We start from the raw sequence: 19,426 nt of genomic DNA, 5'->3' as shown, positions 1-19,426 counted from the left end.
TTGCTGACAGCCAATGTAAAGGAAAATTGGATGACAGCACACCAGCTATGTCGAAACTCCTTCATTATTCTTTTATAAAGACATAACACATGACATGAATTGAGACCCCTGATGCATTTTACTCACACAGGCACTCAAGCCAAAAGGGTTGTAAAATGATGTGGCCATTGTCTCTAAGACACCTGGAAACACAAGGTATTATCTGCAATTAATTTATCTCAATAGAAGGATGAATTTTCACGCTATATTGAAAATGTTATGGTTGTAAGGAGACAATGTTACAACATTTTGTCTTGAGAAAGAAGACCAACAATATGTAATTAAACTGATCTGTATTATCTGTGCCTTGATATCTGCAATGTAAACAACTGTATAATGTATCTGTTATCTTTCATATGAGCATTGGATGATCTTCTACTAAAACAAATAAAAAGCTACTCTAAAAGAAATAATGTAAAACTAAACCCTGCAGACTGTGGATAAACATATCCATCATCTACTTACTACATAATATTTTCCTGTCTGTGCCACGATCCAATTGTTTTTTCCATACAGCTCAGTTATCATTCACCTTTGATGTAGGCATGGTTACAGAATATTTCCCTTTCCTAGAGAAAAAGGAGCAAGCATTCAAAGGTTATGACAGTTTTCTCAAACACTGGAAATTATTTACAAGCCATAAAAAGTTATTCTGCTGTACGCATGTTGGTCCCTACCATGCCAAAATATTACAGGCCAATTACTGGGTTGGTCACATCATTTGTAAAACTCAGGATTTGTATAGGCAAAGATCACAAATCAAACCACAATCAAAATTACAGAGCCGTCTTGTTTGTAGGTTCTATAATATACTTATATCAGGCCTGGTTTGTAGAATGATCCTACTTTAAACATTAGTGTGCATGCCCACTATTTTGCAAATTAACTATGTGATGAGTCTAGCTATAAATAAGTTACCTATTGTTTTTCAGGTTATTCCAAATGTGTCCTTATTGGCCATGACTGGGGTGGGATGATTGCTTGGTTAATTGCCATATGTTATCCAGAGATGGTCACCAAGCTTATAGTTTTGAGTTTTCCCCATCCAACTGTTTTTACAGGTGAGTTTGAAAAAAGTACATTGCTTTGCTGTCATCAGATATTTTACCAAACTGAGTGTATATATCAAAGCCATAATAGTTACAGCTATCTCACTGGTTGAAATTATGCCAATGCAAGTGTTTTAGAAATGTAATTTTGTGGTTCAGACCCTTATTAGAGGTAGGAGTAGTTTACACTTTTGGTTAGAGTTATAGTTGGCATACAGTTATGCTTGAATTATCTTGTGTTTTTAATAGCTTTATATGCTACAGTCAAAAGTATTTTTTAAAAAGTGCAATTAAAGACTCTCAGGGACACAGCCTTTTTTGCCTTTATTGTGTCTTCAGTGTTTATCCTGGCATTCATCTTCTTCAAATGGCGGTCCCTATAACTAAATCACTATGGTTGTTGGTGTTGGTGTCCCTATTTTCCATATAGTTGTGAATCTGAGCCTTTGAAAATACAAGGCGGTATGTTCTTTTAGATCAATGCTCTATGCGGTTGTCTTTGGTACCAAAATTTGAACACTGTCCGAATTTGGTGCAGAATTCTTAATGTTGAGCACTGTTAGGTCTGGTGCCCAATAAGGGTTAATTTAGGGTTAAAAATTAGGTTAAGTATTAAATTAGTGTCTATGCATATTTAAAAGAGCATTTGCCTCATTTTCTTTCTATACAAGTAAATGTTAATGCAAAAGCAACCTAAAGCGCGCTGATGATTTTCAAATGCAAGCCAGTTACACAATATACAGAAATCCCATAACTGACTGTACATGAATTGAAATCCGATTCATGTTTATTGGTATAGTGTCAGGGTTTGTTTTGAGGGTTGAGTTTAGGGTTTAGAGTTAGTATGAAATGAGTGTTGAGTTTTAATTTTATGGGTTAAGTTAAGGGGTATGATTATGTGTGAGGCTTCAGGTTAAAGTGCAACCCAGGCCAGGAAAAGCAATCTCTTACACTATCCAGCAAATACTGCAAATTGGCTAAAATAAAGAAATTCCCTCAGTTTCCCATTAAAGGGGATGCATAGTCGTTTCCTTTTAATACCTTTCCTTTTATTACTTGTATTACTTTTCCATGGTTACCAGTGGCAAGACAAGTTGGCATTTTAAGGAGTTATAGAGTTGCTATTGAAATACATATTTCATCATTATAATGACTTTATTACATACATTCTACAAATAAAGTAATACTGTAAACAATTTGCAACATTACGTTTTTATCTCCCCTCTCTTTCAATTGGTTATGTAGGCATCAAAACAAGTGACCCCAAGAGGGTGTCTAGGGTTACCAAGAATATAAGGGATCCGTAAGGGAAGATTAGAAGGGATGGGAAGAGAAAAAATGATCTTCCAAGCCTAGCAGAAGGATGAAAAGTAAAAAAGGGCAAAGAAGTAAAAAAAAAAGCCCTAGAAAAAAAGGTTGCACCTCATCCATCCAATCCACACCTGCAAACACTAACCTAATTCTGAAGATATCTGATACATGGTTCCCAATTTTTTTCAAATAGTTTCTTTATCCAGGAGAACGTTAGAAAGCTTCTCATTTACCATAGTCCATCAGAACTTACGCAAGATCCAAGGGTATAGTTTTCCCTGAGTAAGCCAATAAGCCTTTGCAATTTTAATTGGTAATAAGAATATGTGTAAGTCTAGCTGAGAACATAAGGGTTTGTGGTTGCCAACCATTTAGGAACCAATTACCAATGTGTGAAAACTTTAAGGTTACCTTCCAAAGATGCATAGAACAATTACAACACTTTTGGTGACCAACCAATTCATATCTGAGTCTCATTGGTATATGTCTGAAACTTCTTAGTACTAGAACCTTTTTCTACACTATTCAGCAAATACTGAGGCTTTCTATATGTGTAACACGTCAAGTAGGCTACAGTGGGTGTGTTTTATTGTATTCCTAAATTACATGCATGGGTTTACAGATCAACAGATTACTGAGTAAAGTTTACTGTTGCACTAAAGTAACACCTAGATGAAAAACTGAAGAACTGAAAAGGTTGGCTACACTTCCTATATATATTCATTTTTAAAGTGTACCTTTAAAGAGACTCTGTCACCTTACCTATAAGTGTCATGTAGAGCTACGCCCCTCTGGCCTTGACACAGGTTTTGCAAACTGACAGCGGTGAGTACTTGTATAGGGGCAACATTACCAGTAAGTAAGATATGCTGTGCACAAAGTTTACTGCTTATAACTTTACAGGTTATAAATAAAATCATTGCCCAGAGGGGGCAACAGTAACTACAAGTAAAACTTTATTACCCTAACATTTAAAATGACACTTTTAGGTCTGGTGGTAAGTTTTCTTTAAGTGTTAAGGATTAATTCAAAGTTATATTTATTGGTGATTGGGCCCCAAGCAAAACCAGTTATACGCTACCCTGAACTCTCTATTATCCATCCTAAAAGCAATTCCTTTATTGATACAGAATAATAATTGCTTTCATAGCACTTGTATATAGGTCCCCAAACTATACATTCGGAGTTTCATTATAATTAAATACCAAAATACAACTGATACCTTCATACATTATCATGCATCTGGACAGTGCTGGACCAAGGGACTTCTGGTCCCATAGCACTTGCATAGTCTACTATGGCTATAGTTACACCCTTAAGTTAGTAATTGCACTTTTGGTATACTTGTCCTTTAATCATTTCCCTCAACTTCCATGGATGCAGCCCACCAACTCAAATACCTCGATCCAGCAATCTTTGTCCTCTTATAGTGCACTCTAACTGGCATTGCACATGTTTTCTGCTTAGTGTGCATGCATGCCACAGCCTTGTTCATCCCCAAGGGTAGACCATTGCCTGCTGAACCGCTGGAGACTGCTATGAGTATGAATTGTCTGTAAGAATAAGAATAAATAGGACAGCAGTACTCATGTGCACTAAGAGGAAGACATTTTCTGAGAAAAGGCTGAGTAGGTCTAGGCAAGGCCTCACACAATGATCACTGGATGGAGGAGAAAGATAATTATTTGAGTTGGTGGGCTACACTCTGTGGGGTGGGGGTATTGATTAAAGGGCAATGGTCAAAAGCTTGTGGTAGAGTCAAGTGTTTGGGTCTGGTTCAGGATTAGGGATAGGTTACAGGTTAGAGTTATTATTCTTCACCATTTAAAGTGTATCTATAGCTAAATGATTTATGAGACCTTAAAGCTACCTTTGTTAGATTACAGACACATCACACTATATGCATATTTTATTGACCAATCCTAGTAATATTGAAATATAAACATTTTTAAGCAAGGCTGGTATAAAATTTGTTTGCAATATCTCCACAAGGGCCACACAATTAATAAGTACATGACTCACATATCTATAAAAAGAAATATATATACAATCATTGTATTACTCAATGGGTGGCTTGTACCACCACTGAGTGACAGATTGATTGTATATATTTTCCTTCTTATAGATATGTAAATTCATGTACTTGTCAATGGTGATGCTGCTGTGGAGGTATTGCAAACAAATTTTGTACTAGCCTTGCCACCAAGCTTTTATACTATAATTTTAATAGGTCAATATAATAATGATTTTATTCATATAGTATTATGTCACGTAGGGATGCACAGATACTTTTCGAGTATCAGTGCAGATACTTGGCATTTTCATGAGAACTACGAGGGTTGCAGCGGTTGCAGCTGGGACCTAGCTCTGGTGCTCCACCACTGTCCTGAAATCATTAGTCAGTATTGTTTTAGAAAAACTGTCACATGACAATAAACAAAAATGTATCAGTACTCGTACTTGTAAGTACTCAGCAAGTAGCAGTACTCGTACTCGCAAAACTGGTATCTGTGCATCCCTTTATTTATATTTATAAAAACAAAATCGTACATTAAAACAGAGATGTACAAATCCCAGGAGCTCCGTGTCCTCCTCACAAATGACAGCTGCCTCCTAGTCTAGTCTTGGAGCTCAAAAGTATCGTACTTGTACCGAGTACTGTACTTGGTATCTGTGCAACCCTAATTATGTGTCTGTAATCTTTTTTTTTTCTTTATTTTATGGAATTGACAGGGATGTTGGTACCACCCCCAACTAATAATACCTACAGCCCAAACTTTTTTTTCGGTCTTTTGTATATAGCGGGGAAGAGTAAGAACCCATGTCAGGTTTAACTTTTATGTAGGGCTCCAGTAGAGAGATTGTCTCTCACTTTCTGCTTTAGGAGCTATGTTTTAAAACACAGGAAATGAGTAAAAATCTATAACAAGAAAACAGACAATAATAAAAAGCTAACAACAGAAACAGTCAGGATGCCAAGAGGTATTGACCACACATGTTTACTGAGGTCTTAGCAGCGAAATATAATAAAGCCCCCAAAAAAGCGAAGACTAAAGGAACCATCGTTTCAGAAACACACAGGTCCCCTTTCTCACCTTGTGAAAGGGGACCTGTGTTTTTCGGAAATGTTGGTGGTTTCGAAAAAAGGAATGGTTGGTGGTAGAAAATTAGTGGTGGAAAGAAGGAATATAAGGAAACCACTAATGACACACTGGTGCCCTTTCTCACCTTGAGAAAGGATACCTGGGTGTCTCTGAAACATCAGTGATTTTCCTTTATTTTCCTTTTTTTCGTTTTTCATCTTTATTATGTTATTTTGCAGGCAACTGATAAGATCTAACTTTCTTCTGGCTTTGCTGATCGGCATATTTTTTCCAGGTTAGTGACTCAGAAAGGTTCAACGCTAGTGGAGTCAGCATAGTAGGCAGGCAACTAACATTTTCAGAAGGATGGCAGCAATGGCAGCCACCACATTTTTTTTCACTTTCAAGCTGGTTGCAATTGATTGTATATGCCTCAGATTATATGGTAGACTGACTGAATTTTCATACTTTGTGGCAATATTTTAATAGCATTAGCAGTTAATGGTTTGATTTACCTTCTTGCCTGGAGTGGCTCTATGTGTGGTAGGCAGCCAAGCTTTAGCTCTGTACAGCAATATAATTTAGTAAAATCAACAGGAATTTCAGTTTATTTGTTGGATTCATATCTGAAGACATATTTATTATTTACAAGAAGCAATGCAACATAACCCATAACAACTTAAGAGTCTGATTTCAGCTTTTATTTAAACATTACAACTGTCAAAAATATGAAAGGTTATTTTTTTTTTATTGGCATCTATGGGCTACTGATCTTTCTGCCTCATTAATCAAGACAAAAAATGAATTTCTAAATGTATTTCTTTTAATGCTTATTATATAAAGAACACACAAACACACATGCATGTGTTTATCTGTACAAATTAGTTCTCAATAAACTATATTTAGCTCACCCTGCTATGATCTCGGCAGGGTTCCATCCTTGTTCTATCTAGCAGCCGCTTGTTGCTCTTGTGAAATGGGATATAAACATATAAATAAGAAATGCATCTTCTACATCTCTGGGAGCATGTCTGGAAATAAATTATATTTTCCTCAGGCACTACTAACTGTTGAGGCTTCCATGGTTTACAATGTATTATTTATCAGAATGTCAGTAACACAGCATGACCCACATCATTTGTAATGTAATGTGTATCTCTGGGAGTTTATTACATACTCACAGCACATGGAAATCTATGCATGTACGTCAATAAATAGACATATTTACCGATGCACCCATGTTATTCTGATGGATGGGCGGTCAGGAGTGCAATGGGTACATGGACTGTAACCTAAATGCATTCCAGGCACATCAAAATAAAAGATCTGTAAAGTTATATAGTTCAATTTCTTTAGAAAGCAGCCACAGTTCTCAGCATCAGAAAATTCTTCCTCCAGCCAGCATGCTGTAAAGAATGACCCTTGCTGTCTGGGTGAATGCAGTGGTCTCTCTGCAGAGGTCCATTGTGCTCTCTGCTGAGAACCTATAGCGCTGCAGTCAACAAAGCTCCTGCTCTCTGCTGATTGGGGAGCTCTAGCTTTGGCTCAGCAGGGGGCATGTTGGACTTCAGCAACAAAACACTGCTTCTACACAAAGAGAAAGTCCTTCACTACAGCATGTTGGCCGGGAACAAGTTTTTCTTTTGCCGCTGTTACTTTCTAATAAAAATGAACCTAAGACATAGGAGATAAGGTATTTTTATTTTGGTTGTGTGTATTTTAGGTCCTATTAAGGCCCCTCAAAGAATATGTGTGTAAAGGTGTTGATAAACCTCATACAATGGGCAAACATGCAGGGAGAACTCAACAGTCAGAAGATATTTTTCTGGCTTTGCTACTTCATGATCATACAAACATGCAATACATATTCTTTATAGAGGCAGTTGAACCTAAGAGAAGCCTTTTCAGACCCTATATAGGATATTGCTAACAGAAAGGGGCCAGATCAGGTGACATTCATATCAATGACCAGCTTAAAGTAAACCTGGGCAATGTAAACTGAGCATATATTGAAAAAATACAAAAGCAGACGTTATCTTCTGTAACATTGTGTGTTCCTGCAGTAGTAAAGGTAACCCATGTTTACACTACTGTACTGTTAATTGTTCTTCTCAGGGCTTGCTGGAGTGAAATCTGTCCCTGAGAACCCGCGGTTCACAGATTCCTCCGCTTATGCTTCATTCATTTTGTAGATCACTTACTTACCAGTAATCAGATTATCAATCATCAGTAGGGCAGCTATGATATTACGAAGTAAAGTACTGCTCCTTTACTAAGAAAGCCACCTTTTTTAGGTTTTGTACATAATAGGGAAGGGTTACAATCCCTGTCAGTTTTTTTACCATCTGTATCTCATTGGGGGTTTTCCCTTTACTTCCTGTCCCATAGACACAACATAACAGTTGTAACCACAACAAGCGCCCCATTTGCCTCTATTTCTTTTTCAGTGACATTAGTCATCAGGACAAATAGGGAGGGTGAATCTGCTCAGCGAGGACAAGACAAAACCTGACAGGGTTACTAATGCTTCCTTACTCTTTCCTAAACTAAAAAAAAAAGTTTTGAGTTTAGAAAAACTTTATGTTTTTCCCCACAAAGCTTACCATTTTATAACATGAGCTGTGTTGGTAGACCATGTTGCGGTTATTTTTGGTTCTTAGATAACACAAGTAATGTTATATATCCAGAAGTTGAGACAGTGTTGGATACTGTTGCAGTTAGATTATTAATTACGAAGCCTGTGTTTTGTGTTGAAGAAGTCACATTGTGAAGTACCAGCACTCGATTTCTGATCTCCAGTCAGTAACTGATGTTTGTGCTGGCTCTGTTTTATTCAAGCATGTATTGGTCATGCTGACAAAATTGCATTGACCTTGAGGTGAAATGCTTTTGCTTTCAATCTTTGCTGATATAACATTGTAAGTATTGATTATGTGGAGACATGAGAGTGAGGAAGATGCAACTCTCAGATTAACAGATAAACTCTGCTCATTTGCCGAAAAGGAAACACAAGAAAACAATGTAGATACTAATATTCTTTTTTTACTATCTTGTTTAAAAGAATATTAAAGTCAATGAAAGGTACAGGCTATCTACAATAGTCATTTCAGCTTTGGCTGCATGCTAGCTGTTTGAATCACCAACGGGCTCATTTTACCTTTTAGGGATGCCAAAATTATACAACATTTATTATCAGAGACATAAAAAAAATTTGCATTTCCCTCCAGTACTAACTAACCAAACCATTAAAATTATATGGTTGTGAAGCCAAACAAACATTTATGCACCTTAAATAAACATTTTTGTATTATTTTGATAAAATATCCATAATATGTTGATAACTCCTTCTTCTTTCTTTCAATTTTAAAATGGCATGTGCTATTATCTGGCGAGTTGAATTTATTTGAGAGTGATAATTTGACAGATTATTATTTTACTATATGTGTATAGATAAATACATTAACTTAATAAAATTAGGTTTGTGGATCCAATATTTTGGAGACGTACAGGCAGAAATTAGGCTTGGTAGACTTGATTTGTAAAGTGATTAACGCAAGGTCAGGTAATTGCTGACAACATTCTCTATATGTTAAATACTGGAGTTTTACTCGTGTAGTTGATGTGAAAGGAATTTAGACACATGTCCTGTTCATGGACGTGCACAGAGCCTCAGTGACTTATATAGCTATTGCTAATTAGTATTGTGTACAGAAGGTTCATTGCATACTGAACATGGCTGCCTAGAAAGGTACCCTCATGAATGTATATGGAGACCCTACAAAAGCTATGGATAATGCTAATGTTCCCAATTTTGACAAATATCAGTAAATTATATTAAATAGACACCTTGCAAAGAGCATTGATTATGAACAAATAGTAGCAACCAACTGCAACCAATGAGATATCATCTCTTTATAGCTCTGAATACTGTACACATATATTTAATTGGCTGCTATGCATTTTGTACTTTGTCATTGCATTGACTTGTTGAATAAATCTGATGGTCGGAGAAAAGAAGACATGCTGTTTTCGGGAAAAAAAATTAATTTATTAGCTAATATTGAATCCCAAATTATCACTTTAAGGTATAGGTATATATGTATGTATGTATATATACTGTGTGTGATTTTATTTTTATATATATATATATTATCAGTTTGCTTATGTAATAACCGATGGTAACCAATAAAAATGTATCTTCCCCAACACACATTTTAGATTAGTCCGCTTTACATTAAGCCCTTGTAACCTATAAATGTGGGTATAAAAACTGCTTAAACCTGTAGTAAAGCAGTTTTTGTACTCTTTATGTTTCACAGACTTATATTGAATATATTATTTTTCACTTAAAAATTTCAGTATCTTGATCATTTACTAAGGATTAGACTTAGCACTTGTGGAATAATAAGGACGTTTTTAACATGTATGACCAAAAACTGGATTCTAAAATTGGGGATTCAGTATTGATTGCTTAGACCATGCATATCAAACAGTGAAATTCTCTGCATGACATATTTTATATATTGTGCATAGTACACCTTGCTTCATCTTAAGAATTTCATCTTACATGTTCTATAAATTCTATGAGTATCAAAGATCTCTGTTTCTAGGTGTTTGTGTTCTGAGTACTGAATGAAACGGGAACCTTGCTGCACTGTATAGTGAAATTCTATTAGTCCAACATCCTCATTCTGTCTGACAATGCTTTGCGTTTGATACATTACCTTGGCCTTACCCTTCACAGATTATACTTCTTCCACCCTTTCTCTATATTTTGAAGTCAATAATTCAGCAGTGGTTTAGAAAATAATTCATGGGCATTTTTGTTTCAGAATATATTCTACGACACCCTTCACAATTGATTAAATCTGGTTACTACTTCTTTTTCCAAATGCCTTGGCTCCCCGAACTCATGTATACTATAAATGATTACAAGGTGAGCTGACCTAGACTGTTACATTGCAGATGTCATTAATCAAAGTTATCACACATTATTTAAAAATCAGTCTAACAGATATGTAAAAAGAATCAGCATTCCATATCCAGCTCACTTAAGTTATATGTATTGTGCTTTGGGCATGATGTGGCCATTATAACAACCCCTTTGCGTTATTTTTATTTTACAGTTTTATAGTGAATTGTTTATCACACTGAAAAATAGGATTTTTGTACTCACTGTAAAATCCTTTTATCGGAGTCCATTGAGGAACACAGCTTTAGATTAAAGTATATCTTAACCCAAAAGCAAAACAAATGAATATGTTGCAGTTTACCAGTCCATAGATGTGGTGGCTGCATTTGTTTGCTTTTTATATGCTTTTTTTCCTGTATTTATACCTGATGATTCAGCCAGTAAGTCGGTTATTTTTAAACTTCCTTTAACAGACCAAGTTGTCTGACAAAAGTGACAGATAGAGAATTGAGACAAACCATTTAAAATTTACAGGGGTACTTACAACAGTCATCTTTTATTCATTTGTGTAAACCTTTTATCCCAAAAGGGGTAAACAAATGACTCAAAAAGTGTTTGCTGGAATTCAGATTTGATTTTATAGTCAAGTATATTTAAATTAGCTAGTGCATCTAACACTACCCTCTGCACAGATGGACAATGATGCTGTTCAAGGGTGGATCCATTGCTCCACTATAGAGTGGAGCCACCCTAAGACAGGAAGTGTGTTACTGGCCTTAGCACTGGGTGAAACTAAAGAAAAAAAGCATAAAAAAACTTTAGCAGCTGCCACATCTGAGTATTACATAATACATACCGTAATACATATGATACATTTTTGTTTTCGGTTTAAATATGTTTTTTTAAGCAACCTAGGTTTTAAGGTTTTTTCACCAACCTGTTTATGGTTCTGAATCCAACCACCTTTGTTTATCCCCAAAAGTTCCAAATTGAGTCTATTCAATGACTTATTGCCCCCGTTGATGGAAGCAGACAATAAGTGACTAAATAGACTCCATCCATACATTTGTGAGGACGAACAAAAATGTTGAGAGTCTTCAAGTCCTTTTGGCTTCAGAACCATTTGGAGGTGAAAACTTTGAAACCTAGATGGCTCAATTCATAGCTCAATCTATAGCTGTGCCCCTCAATGGATGATAGAGAAATGGAAGATTAGCGCATGCCTCATTTTTTATACCTTTGAAAGCTGTATTGATTGAAAGGTAAAAGGGGGTTGTGACTTTTGGTGACCTTCCTTAATCTGTGTCCCTGTTCCTAAACCTCCTAATTATGAGAAGTGCTTGACAGTTAGCTCTAGATTGTAATAAAGTTCCTAGTTGAGCTCTAACCATCCACGGTTCTTCATTTCATTTTATATGGGTACAGTACCCATACAAGGAAGATCCATAGGATTATAACTTGCCTGTACAAGGATTTCAGCTGTATGAATACCAAGAGAACCCATTAGGATGCTAATCATGTTGGTTTTGAACATTTCTCGCTTATTAAGCACCTTCTTCAGGCCTGATCATTTGATGTGCAACTATTAGAATCCCTTATGTTTGGGTACCTTTATGGACCTTCAAATAATTTTGGTTCAACAACATGCCTCATTCTAGAGAATGAGGCATGTTGTTAGTAATCTTTATTTAAAAAAAGGTGCTGCTCTCTATGTTGTGCACATGGGGCTTATTGGATTAAGGAGAGGTTGTCCCAAAGTGGACCACCCCTTTAAAGAATGACACATATAAATAAGTGTATATCATTTGAGTGCCGCTGCTTTCCAAATGTGTTTATACTTTTTTTGTGCGTTAAGCCTATTTAAAATTAAAAATCCTGCTTTTAAACATATATATTTTATGTTTTATAGTCTGCACTCATAAACTCTGATTACAACATGTGAATATATTGTATTAGGTAGTATGAAAAACAGAAGTGGAGTATTTGGCTAGGTGGCTATACTAAAATTGCTTTAAGGATATACTAAAAAAAATTTAGGTAAGAAAGCACACTTTGAAAGTGTTCTGCTGGTGTAGCATGTCCCACATATTTATTTAAAAAGTTCTTCTTCAGCCTGACACTATTTTCTTATGACGCGGTCTTTAGAATGCAATTGTATTGATGTTAAGTTGGTACCGAGGGCTATGTTTATGCAGATAAAACAGCTCTTTTATTCCATTATGAACATAAAGTAGTGTTTTGGATGCCACATTGATCCTTTAAAAGTTTGTAGTCCATAAGGTTGAAGAAATTTCCAAGCGAAGAAACAGGTACTAATAACAGCCTGTCACACTGGAATTAATATGCCTTGCACATGGTTGGTATTCTTTGAAAAGTAAATTTTCACTAGATTCACTAAGCTAAGGAAAAATTCCCTTGCAATGTGAAATTTGTCTTACAAAGTGAACAGCCTATTTTGCCTTTAGTAAATCAAACCCACTGTATCCAGTAGTAGAAACATGTTTTGGCTAGAATTTCACAGTTTTGATGTTTTATTTGAAGACAAACTAGTTCAGATTTTGCCTTTGATCATATGACTTATTTTAGTTTTCACTCAGGCCCTTTCTATTTCTATAGCTGATGCCGTCTTGGACCACTATGTAATGAGATTTATGCATATAGGCTGCCCTCAGGGCCACTCAATTGAGTTTATTGATGGCCTGTTGGTTTTTTATTTTGGCTTTTCATAAGCTTGTGTATTTTAAATGAATGTAACAGACTCTAGACTTGGTAAGGAATCATTTGGGGATAAAAAATACTGCCCTTATTTTCATGATCTACCATTCTGTTTGGTTATTGCACTGCTTGGACTTTACCCTAAGAAACTGAATAGATGAGCTGTTTAATCCAGGTAAAATGAGTTCCAAGCACCAATTCACTGGTATGTTAACAGTTTATTTATTAATGCTCTTCCATAGGGCTTGTTGGGTCATCATTTGTTGCCTCATGATTGTTGTGCTGCTGTTTTCTCTGTAATAGTTTATAGAATTAGAACATGCATTTTTATTTCAGTGAGTGTTTGCAAATCAGTCCACTTTTTAAATGTTTTGCTATACTTTAACTTAGGAACACATATATCAATTATCTGTAAAATATACAGCTACTATAGGGAAATTTACCTGGTGGTTAGTTGAGTATGTTCACACAGCCTAATTATTCGCAATAAGATTGCTAAGACACACTGATGGTATTACATACTAATGCCTTGGCAATCGTCATTCAATGGGCGGCGTGCTTGTGTTTGGACAATAAGTACAGTTTCAAAGGGTTGTGTCCCATTTCGGTTCTAGTCCCAAAAGTTATGAATCAACGCTATCTGATGGATGTATTTGCCAAAAGACATATAAAATCTGGTTTAGCAGCCCTCCTATGGGGACAGACTTGTGCCTTTTTGAGCACAATTAATTAGTGCTTGTTTATATAAACTGTGTAATCAGCAGGTGACATGGGTGGATGTAAAGGAAAGGACTACTTCTTATTTTACACAAAGGGACTTTATTTTATTTAAAGCTGGAGATTCCTCATATAAAGTGACTACTACATAGCATTAATATATAACAGTATAATAAAAGGAACTTATTCCACAAAATCAATGGGCTATGCTAATATAACTACTTGGTTAGACCACAATTTGCTGCTTCAGTTGTGTTGAGGTGACTGGCATACTTAAAGAGAATTTGCGTTTCTTGTGTATCTGTTTGCGACTTGATATTGTGTCTGTATTTTGATTTTTTTTCTAGATCCTTAAAGATCTTTTTACCAGTGATGCAACTGGCATCAGGAAACAAAGTTGCAGGTTCTCAGAGGAAGTTATGGAAGCATACCTATATATATTTGCACAGCCAGGAGCCCTAAGCGGACCTTTAAACCATTATCGAAATATTTTCAGGTAATGCATAAAATCAGATAGTATTTTCCCTTTCTGTCTGAATATCAGTAGTATGAAATCAGAAAATGTAACGTAAGACCATAAGTGCTTTCTGTGACTGTTTTGTGATTTGGTTGCTATAATAGCTGGTGAAGAGCTCTATCGTTTTCACACATTGGAAAATGGTATCCCATTTCATACTTCACAGTCGTGATACATATTCTCTCTTAGCCGGCCCTGATGAAGTGGACATTTGTATGAGCCCCCAGACATGGTGGCCATTTCTATACTGCACGCCTCAACCCTACATTGAAGAAAGATGTATCTGGACTATTAAACGAAGGGTAGCTCTTCAATTCACATTCCTACAATTTGTTGTGTGTAAAGCGATCTGATTACCCTTTAGATTTGATAAACCTATACACTTACTGATGATTGCGGAACCTAAAATGTGCAGTCTCCCCTCTGTGAGCATTTATATTGATGTTAAGCCAAGTGAAACTATTAGTATGAGTAACATAGTTCAAGCTAGCATACTCTTCATCTGTATGCACGTCATTACTTTAAGAGGATCTGTAGTTTATCAAATGTCTTATTCATTAGTCAATTTATTGGAAGTTAACAAAAGTGTCTAATATGTTTTTTTATTTAAACTAATAGGGAAATATTTGTAGATAACACTTCCCTATCACTTTCCATGGCCCTCAGCTGAGAGTACGTTCTGTATACAAATTTAATACATTCTATTTACATCACACTGTGATTTGTCAACCTCACCTTCTCCATCTCTCCTGGCAAAGCTTACTCCTATACTTTTTCCATGCTTGACATTATTATTTCATTTTGGAAGTGTGGAAAGGCCGACTTGCTAGCTTAAAGTGGACCTTCACGTTCAAAAATTTTTTAAAATGTTGCCTGCCTCCTTAGGTGAACATGCCATGTTCTGCTCCTGCCGCCTCCTGGGATATCCCCATCATGTATCCCAGATGGCTGCAGGAGCAGGGACACACAGCGGCTGGAGGATGGAGCTGACGGTGGCTCATCGGGAGCCAGCTGCAAAAACCCGGTAGAGACAGCTGACTCCTGATAACATAAGAAGGGAAGATGGCAGGACCCAGCCTCTGGCAGTGGATCACAGCAGGACAATGCTGGATGCGCTGGGCAGGTGAGTATGTTTTCTGAAGAAAACACTGCATATCAGGAAAGAGAGGATGAAAAAAGAACAAGGGGCTGCAGTTCCATTGGTGTGCGGTAGCTTGCAGAATGATGATGCGGCAATCCCAGCATCAGAAGTGAAAGTTCATTAAGTTCTATGGGCACAGCATGAGGCGAGGAGGTTTTACTCTGTTGCATTCACCTGAGATGAAGAAAAAGTGCTGCATGCAGTACTGCATCACAGCGTGGTGGTGTAAACAGTGACCATTTGTGACCAGCAAATTGCCTTGTCTTGCATTGGAGCTGCACTAGCTGTTTTTTTCCAGCACAGCCCCAACGCAAGACAAGCAATTTGCCATGTCAGGAATAAGCTCTTAAGTGAACATGCAAAAAACTATGTTTGCTTGTGCACTTGAATAAAAAAAAAATCTGCTGCTTAACACATGTAGTGCTGGCTAAACGGTTTCATTTGATTGTGCCGGTGCCTTCTGATCAATACAATCATTTTTTCATTTCACTGGACAAATTAAATTTGAACTTACTGTTGAAAGATTATCTAAGAGATTCATTCTCGTTGATTACTATGGGTTACTGTAACATGGTATAGCATAATTGTTCTATGTACATGATGGAATAAGTACAAAGGGATAGCGTCCAAATATGCTAAATAACTCATAATAAATATGCAAATTGCCCAGCACTATGAACGATCTACAGCTGTCACAGGGTATCATCTCTAGCTGTAAACAGCAGGAAACCAGATTGGGAGGTAAATAAAATGTAAGTAATATCTATAAAAATGAATACAGCTTAGCAGTGTCTGAAAGATGTGAAGAAATTGTTATTACAAAATACAAATTCAGGTGAGAAAAATAAGTGATCAAAAACAACATGAAAGTCTCTCCCTAGAAAGGGATAAATGTGGTTTACAGATGTTACAGATGTTACCTACTCACACTCTCCTCTCACCCATCACTTCCAGTTAAGATGTTTTGTTGCATACAGTGTAACTAGACACTAGATAGTAGGCAATGCATCTTATAAGAAATAAATGTATTTTACAGTCTTTTCATTGTGTGCCTATAACTCAAAGATGAACTCCAGGCGAACATCTAAATACACATAAAATAATTGTAATTCTGTCCATCCATTCTTGAGCTATACAAAATCCAGCCGCACAGCCCGGTGAATAACACAACTTACAGTTAAGGAATGCAGTGGTTTCTCCACCTCCAGGTGGCTGACTTAACAGTGAAAGAGCAGCAGCAGACTTCTGAGCCTATTACCCTGCTCACTCTGCTCTCTCATCCTATTAGCATTTTCCTTGCCAATATTGCTTGCATCACACTTGACTGGCTCACAGCCCTGCTTCTTCCTCTCCCAGCCTAAGTGCTGCTGTATAGGGGATTGCAGGAGATACCAAGTTGCAGTCCGGCTGCGGCGTCTCAGTATACCGCGAGCTGTAGCTCGCGGTATACTGAGCTTAGGGTAACAGGAGGACGCTAGTTTGTGTCCTCCCGTTACCCTAAGGAGAACTATGGGGGAAAACACTGACCCCATAGTTCTCCTTTAATACCCAGTAACGTGTGTCTTTTATAGTTGCCTGGAATTCAGCTTAAAAATAAAACAGCAGAGAAATTTAGAGGATGCCATTGCTTACCTCCTTCTGAAAATATTAGTTGCCTAGCTGTGTCTGGCCTACTACTGCTGAATCACAGACCAGGAACAAGCATGCAGAAAATGAATATTGAGGAACAAGTATTGAAGCCAGATAAGCATTTCCATAAATATTACTGTTTATGTCCCTATGATTAGGCAGTACTATATTTCTGAACACAATTCACTCTGCCTATTCTCTGCATTGGCAGTTGGCACCTTACCTCTTGTGTAAAGCAAAAGCCTCCTCTGATCCTTTCCAGATACAGATCATTATTTTTTATAATTCATTTACCCTCCAAGCTTGAGATCAAACCATTTTATTCTAATTATACAGTATGCATTGAACATTAGAGGAACAGCTAGGTATTTTCAATGATCTGTGATACATCTACAGCTGTTCTGAATATAGTCATTGTGGGTAAATCATGCGGAATGGGATGCCATTTGTTTCTAAAGGTGCCCAAACACAAGCAAATGAGAGGCAAAATGGAATTAATTGTAACAGATCTGTCATAAACCTACAGCTTTCCTGAATTCAACAATGTAATGTTTCTTTTAGTTTCCTTGCACATTTTTTGGTATTCTTTGCAAAATGAAATTTCACCGCATTTACTAAGCTGAGGGGAAACCTCTTGGCAAAGTACAAATTTCTTATGTGTAAATAACCAGCATATTGCCTTTAGTAAATTGACCTTCTAGGTTGGACTGAATAGACTAGATGGACCTTTGACTTTTTTCCAACCTTATCTACTGTGTAACTATATAAAAGCATTGCTAATCTAATGATTTAGTAGTATAATATTGGACATTATTACATTTATAATATGATAGCAATGTATGAACTAGGAATGTATGCTTTTAGATAATCAAACATTGCATCTAGAAACCAACATAGCAGACCTAGGTGGATCTGTTATGGGAAAGAAATTAACAATCCCAATTTCTCTTTTTCTCAATAAAGTTGCCTCCCTTTGAAACACCATCAGGTGACCATGCCAACTCTCCTATTGTGGGGTGAAAACGATGCATTTGTTGAAGTGGAGATGGCCGAACTCACCAGAATCTACGTGAAGAATTCTTTCCAGTTATCAGTGCTGTCACAAGCCAGTCATTGGCTTCAGCAGGATCAGCCAGAACTGGTCAACAATTTAATATGGACCTTTCTAGAGGAGAAGAGGTTTCGAACAAAGGACTGATTTCAGGCACTGTTATTTATAGATAGAAAATCAAGGTCTACTTTTGCTTTTTGACCTCTTTCCTGATATTATAAAATCCATCTAACAGGAAGCTGGTTAACATAAAGAAAAACAGCAATTATTAAACAAAGGGCCATATTTAGCTTGTCTCAGTGAACATGGTAAATATACTGTGTCTCTTATAATGTCACTGTGTATTATAAACCAGAGCGGATTGTCCCGTGAGCTGTGTCAATTGTTAATGCCAGTCTGAATTGTAGTGTTATATTTTGCACATGCACATGCCTTAACATCTCTAAGTTTACACTGTACAACAACAAAAAAAGTCACGGAAGTCTATGATATGTTGTGTTCTTTGCAATTGTTGTGTGGTGCCTTGTAGAACTTTTTAAAATTACAATACAGGGGTGCCATTGGCCAGCTGGTCATATGGGTATAATTTAATTTTTATTTTTTTACTGCGTTTTGTAACATCACAAGTGTTGTCTCTATAAAATGACTTGTTTTGATGCTGTGAGTCTTTGTACTGGATTTAGTGGTGGTGGTACTGTTCGTGTTACTGCTTTGTCCTTGGTCAATAGAAGGATGTGAAAGTAAAACATTTTATCTCATCCTAATAGCTAGCACAATGTAAACTATAACACAATCCTTTCGAGTTTTGGTTGAGGTACTCGAAAGAGGCCGTTCTTTATAAATAAGAAAAATGTTTAGCAGTGAATTGATTTAATGAAATAAAATCTATTTTATATGAAAATAAATTATGGTGATTGTTAATAGTATATAATGGCAGCATATAATGTATACATAGTTTATTTTAACTTTTAAAGGCACTTTGATGATACACTATAAAGGCCAACAAAACCCAAAGCTGTTATTTGGACTTTGGGTTGGCACAATTAAGCTAAATTACCAGTTTTCATGATCTCTTTTGAAGACTCCGGTGGCAAGATTTCCCCACAGAAGTTTGTGCATACATACCCTTTCAAAAAGATTTAAACTGGACCTTAAAGTGCAAGGTCCTCTCAAATTACCTGGGTCGCCTCCCCCTTTACAAACCACCTACTGTTTGTAAGACACTTATTTTACTTTTGTCTTCTGGATCACTGGGAGTGATA

General features: G+C 36.5%; 1 protein-coding gene across 1 annotated transcript in view; it reads left to right on the top strand.

Moving 5' to 3' along the window:
- The window catches only part of EPHX4 (epoxide hydrolase 4), a 59,112-nt gene extending 40,101 nt beyond the window's left edge, over nucleotides 1-19,011 (top strand). The window contains exons 4-7 of the mRNA XM_018565080.1: nucleotides 972-1,100; nucleotides 10,315-10,418; nucleotides 14,174-14,322; nucleotides 18,077-19,011. Of these exons, the coding sequence (XP_018420582.1) occupies nucleotides 972-1,100; nucleotides 10,315-10,418; nucleotides 14,174-14,322; nucleotides 18,077-18,311 (617 nt within the window). The 3' untranslated portion in view covers nucleotides 18,312-19,011. The remainder of the gene's footprint in view (nucleotides 1-971; nucleotides 1,101-10,314; nucleotides 10,419-14,173; nucleotides 14,323-18,076) is intronic.
- The last annotated feature ends 415 nt before the right edge of the window (nucleotides 19,012-19,426 follow it).

The sequence above is a fragment of the Nanorana parkeri genome, unplaced genomic scaffold (assembly GCF_000935625.1).
Source record: "Nanorana parkeri isolate BGI_ZX_2015 unplaced genomic scaffold, ASM93562v1 scaffold811, whole genome shotgun sequence".
NCBI lineage: Eukaryota > Metazoa > Chordata > Amphibia > Anura > Dicroglossidae > Nanorana > Nanorana parkeri.
This window is presented reverse-complemented; position numbering and strand designations above follow the sequence as displayed.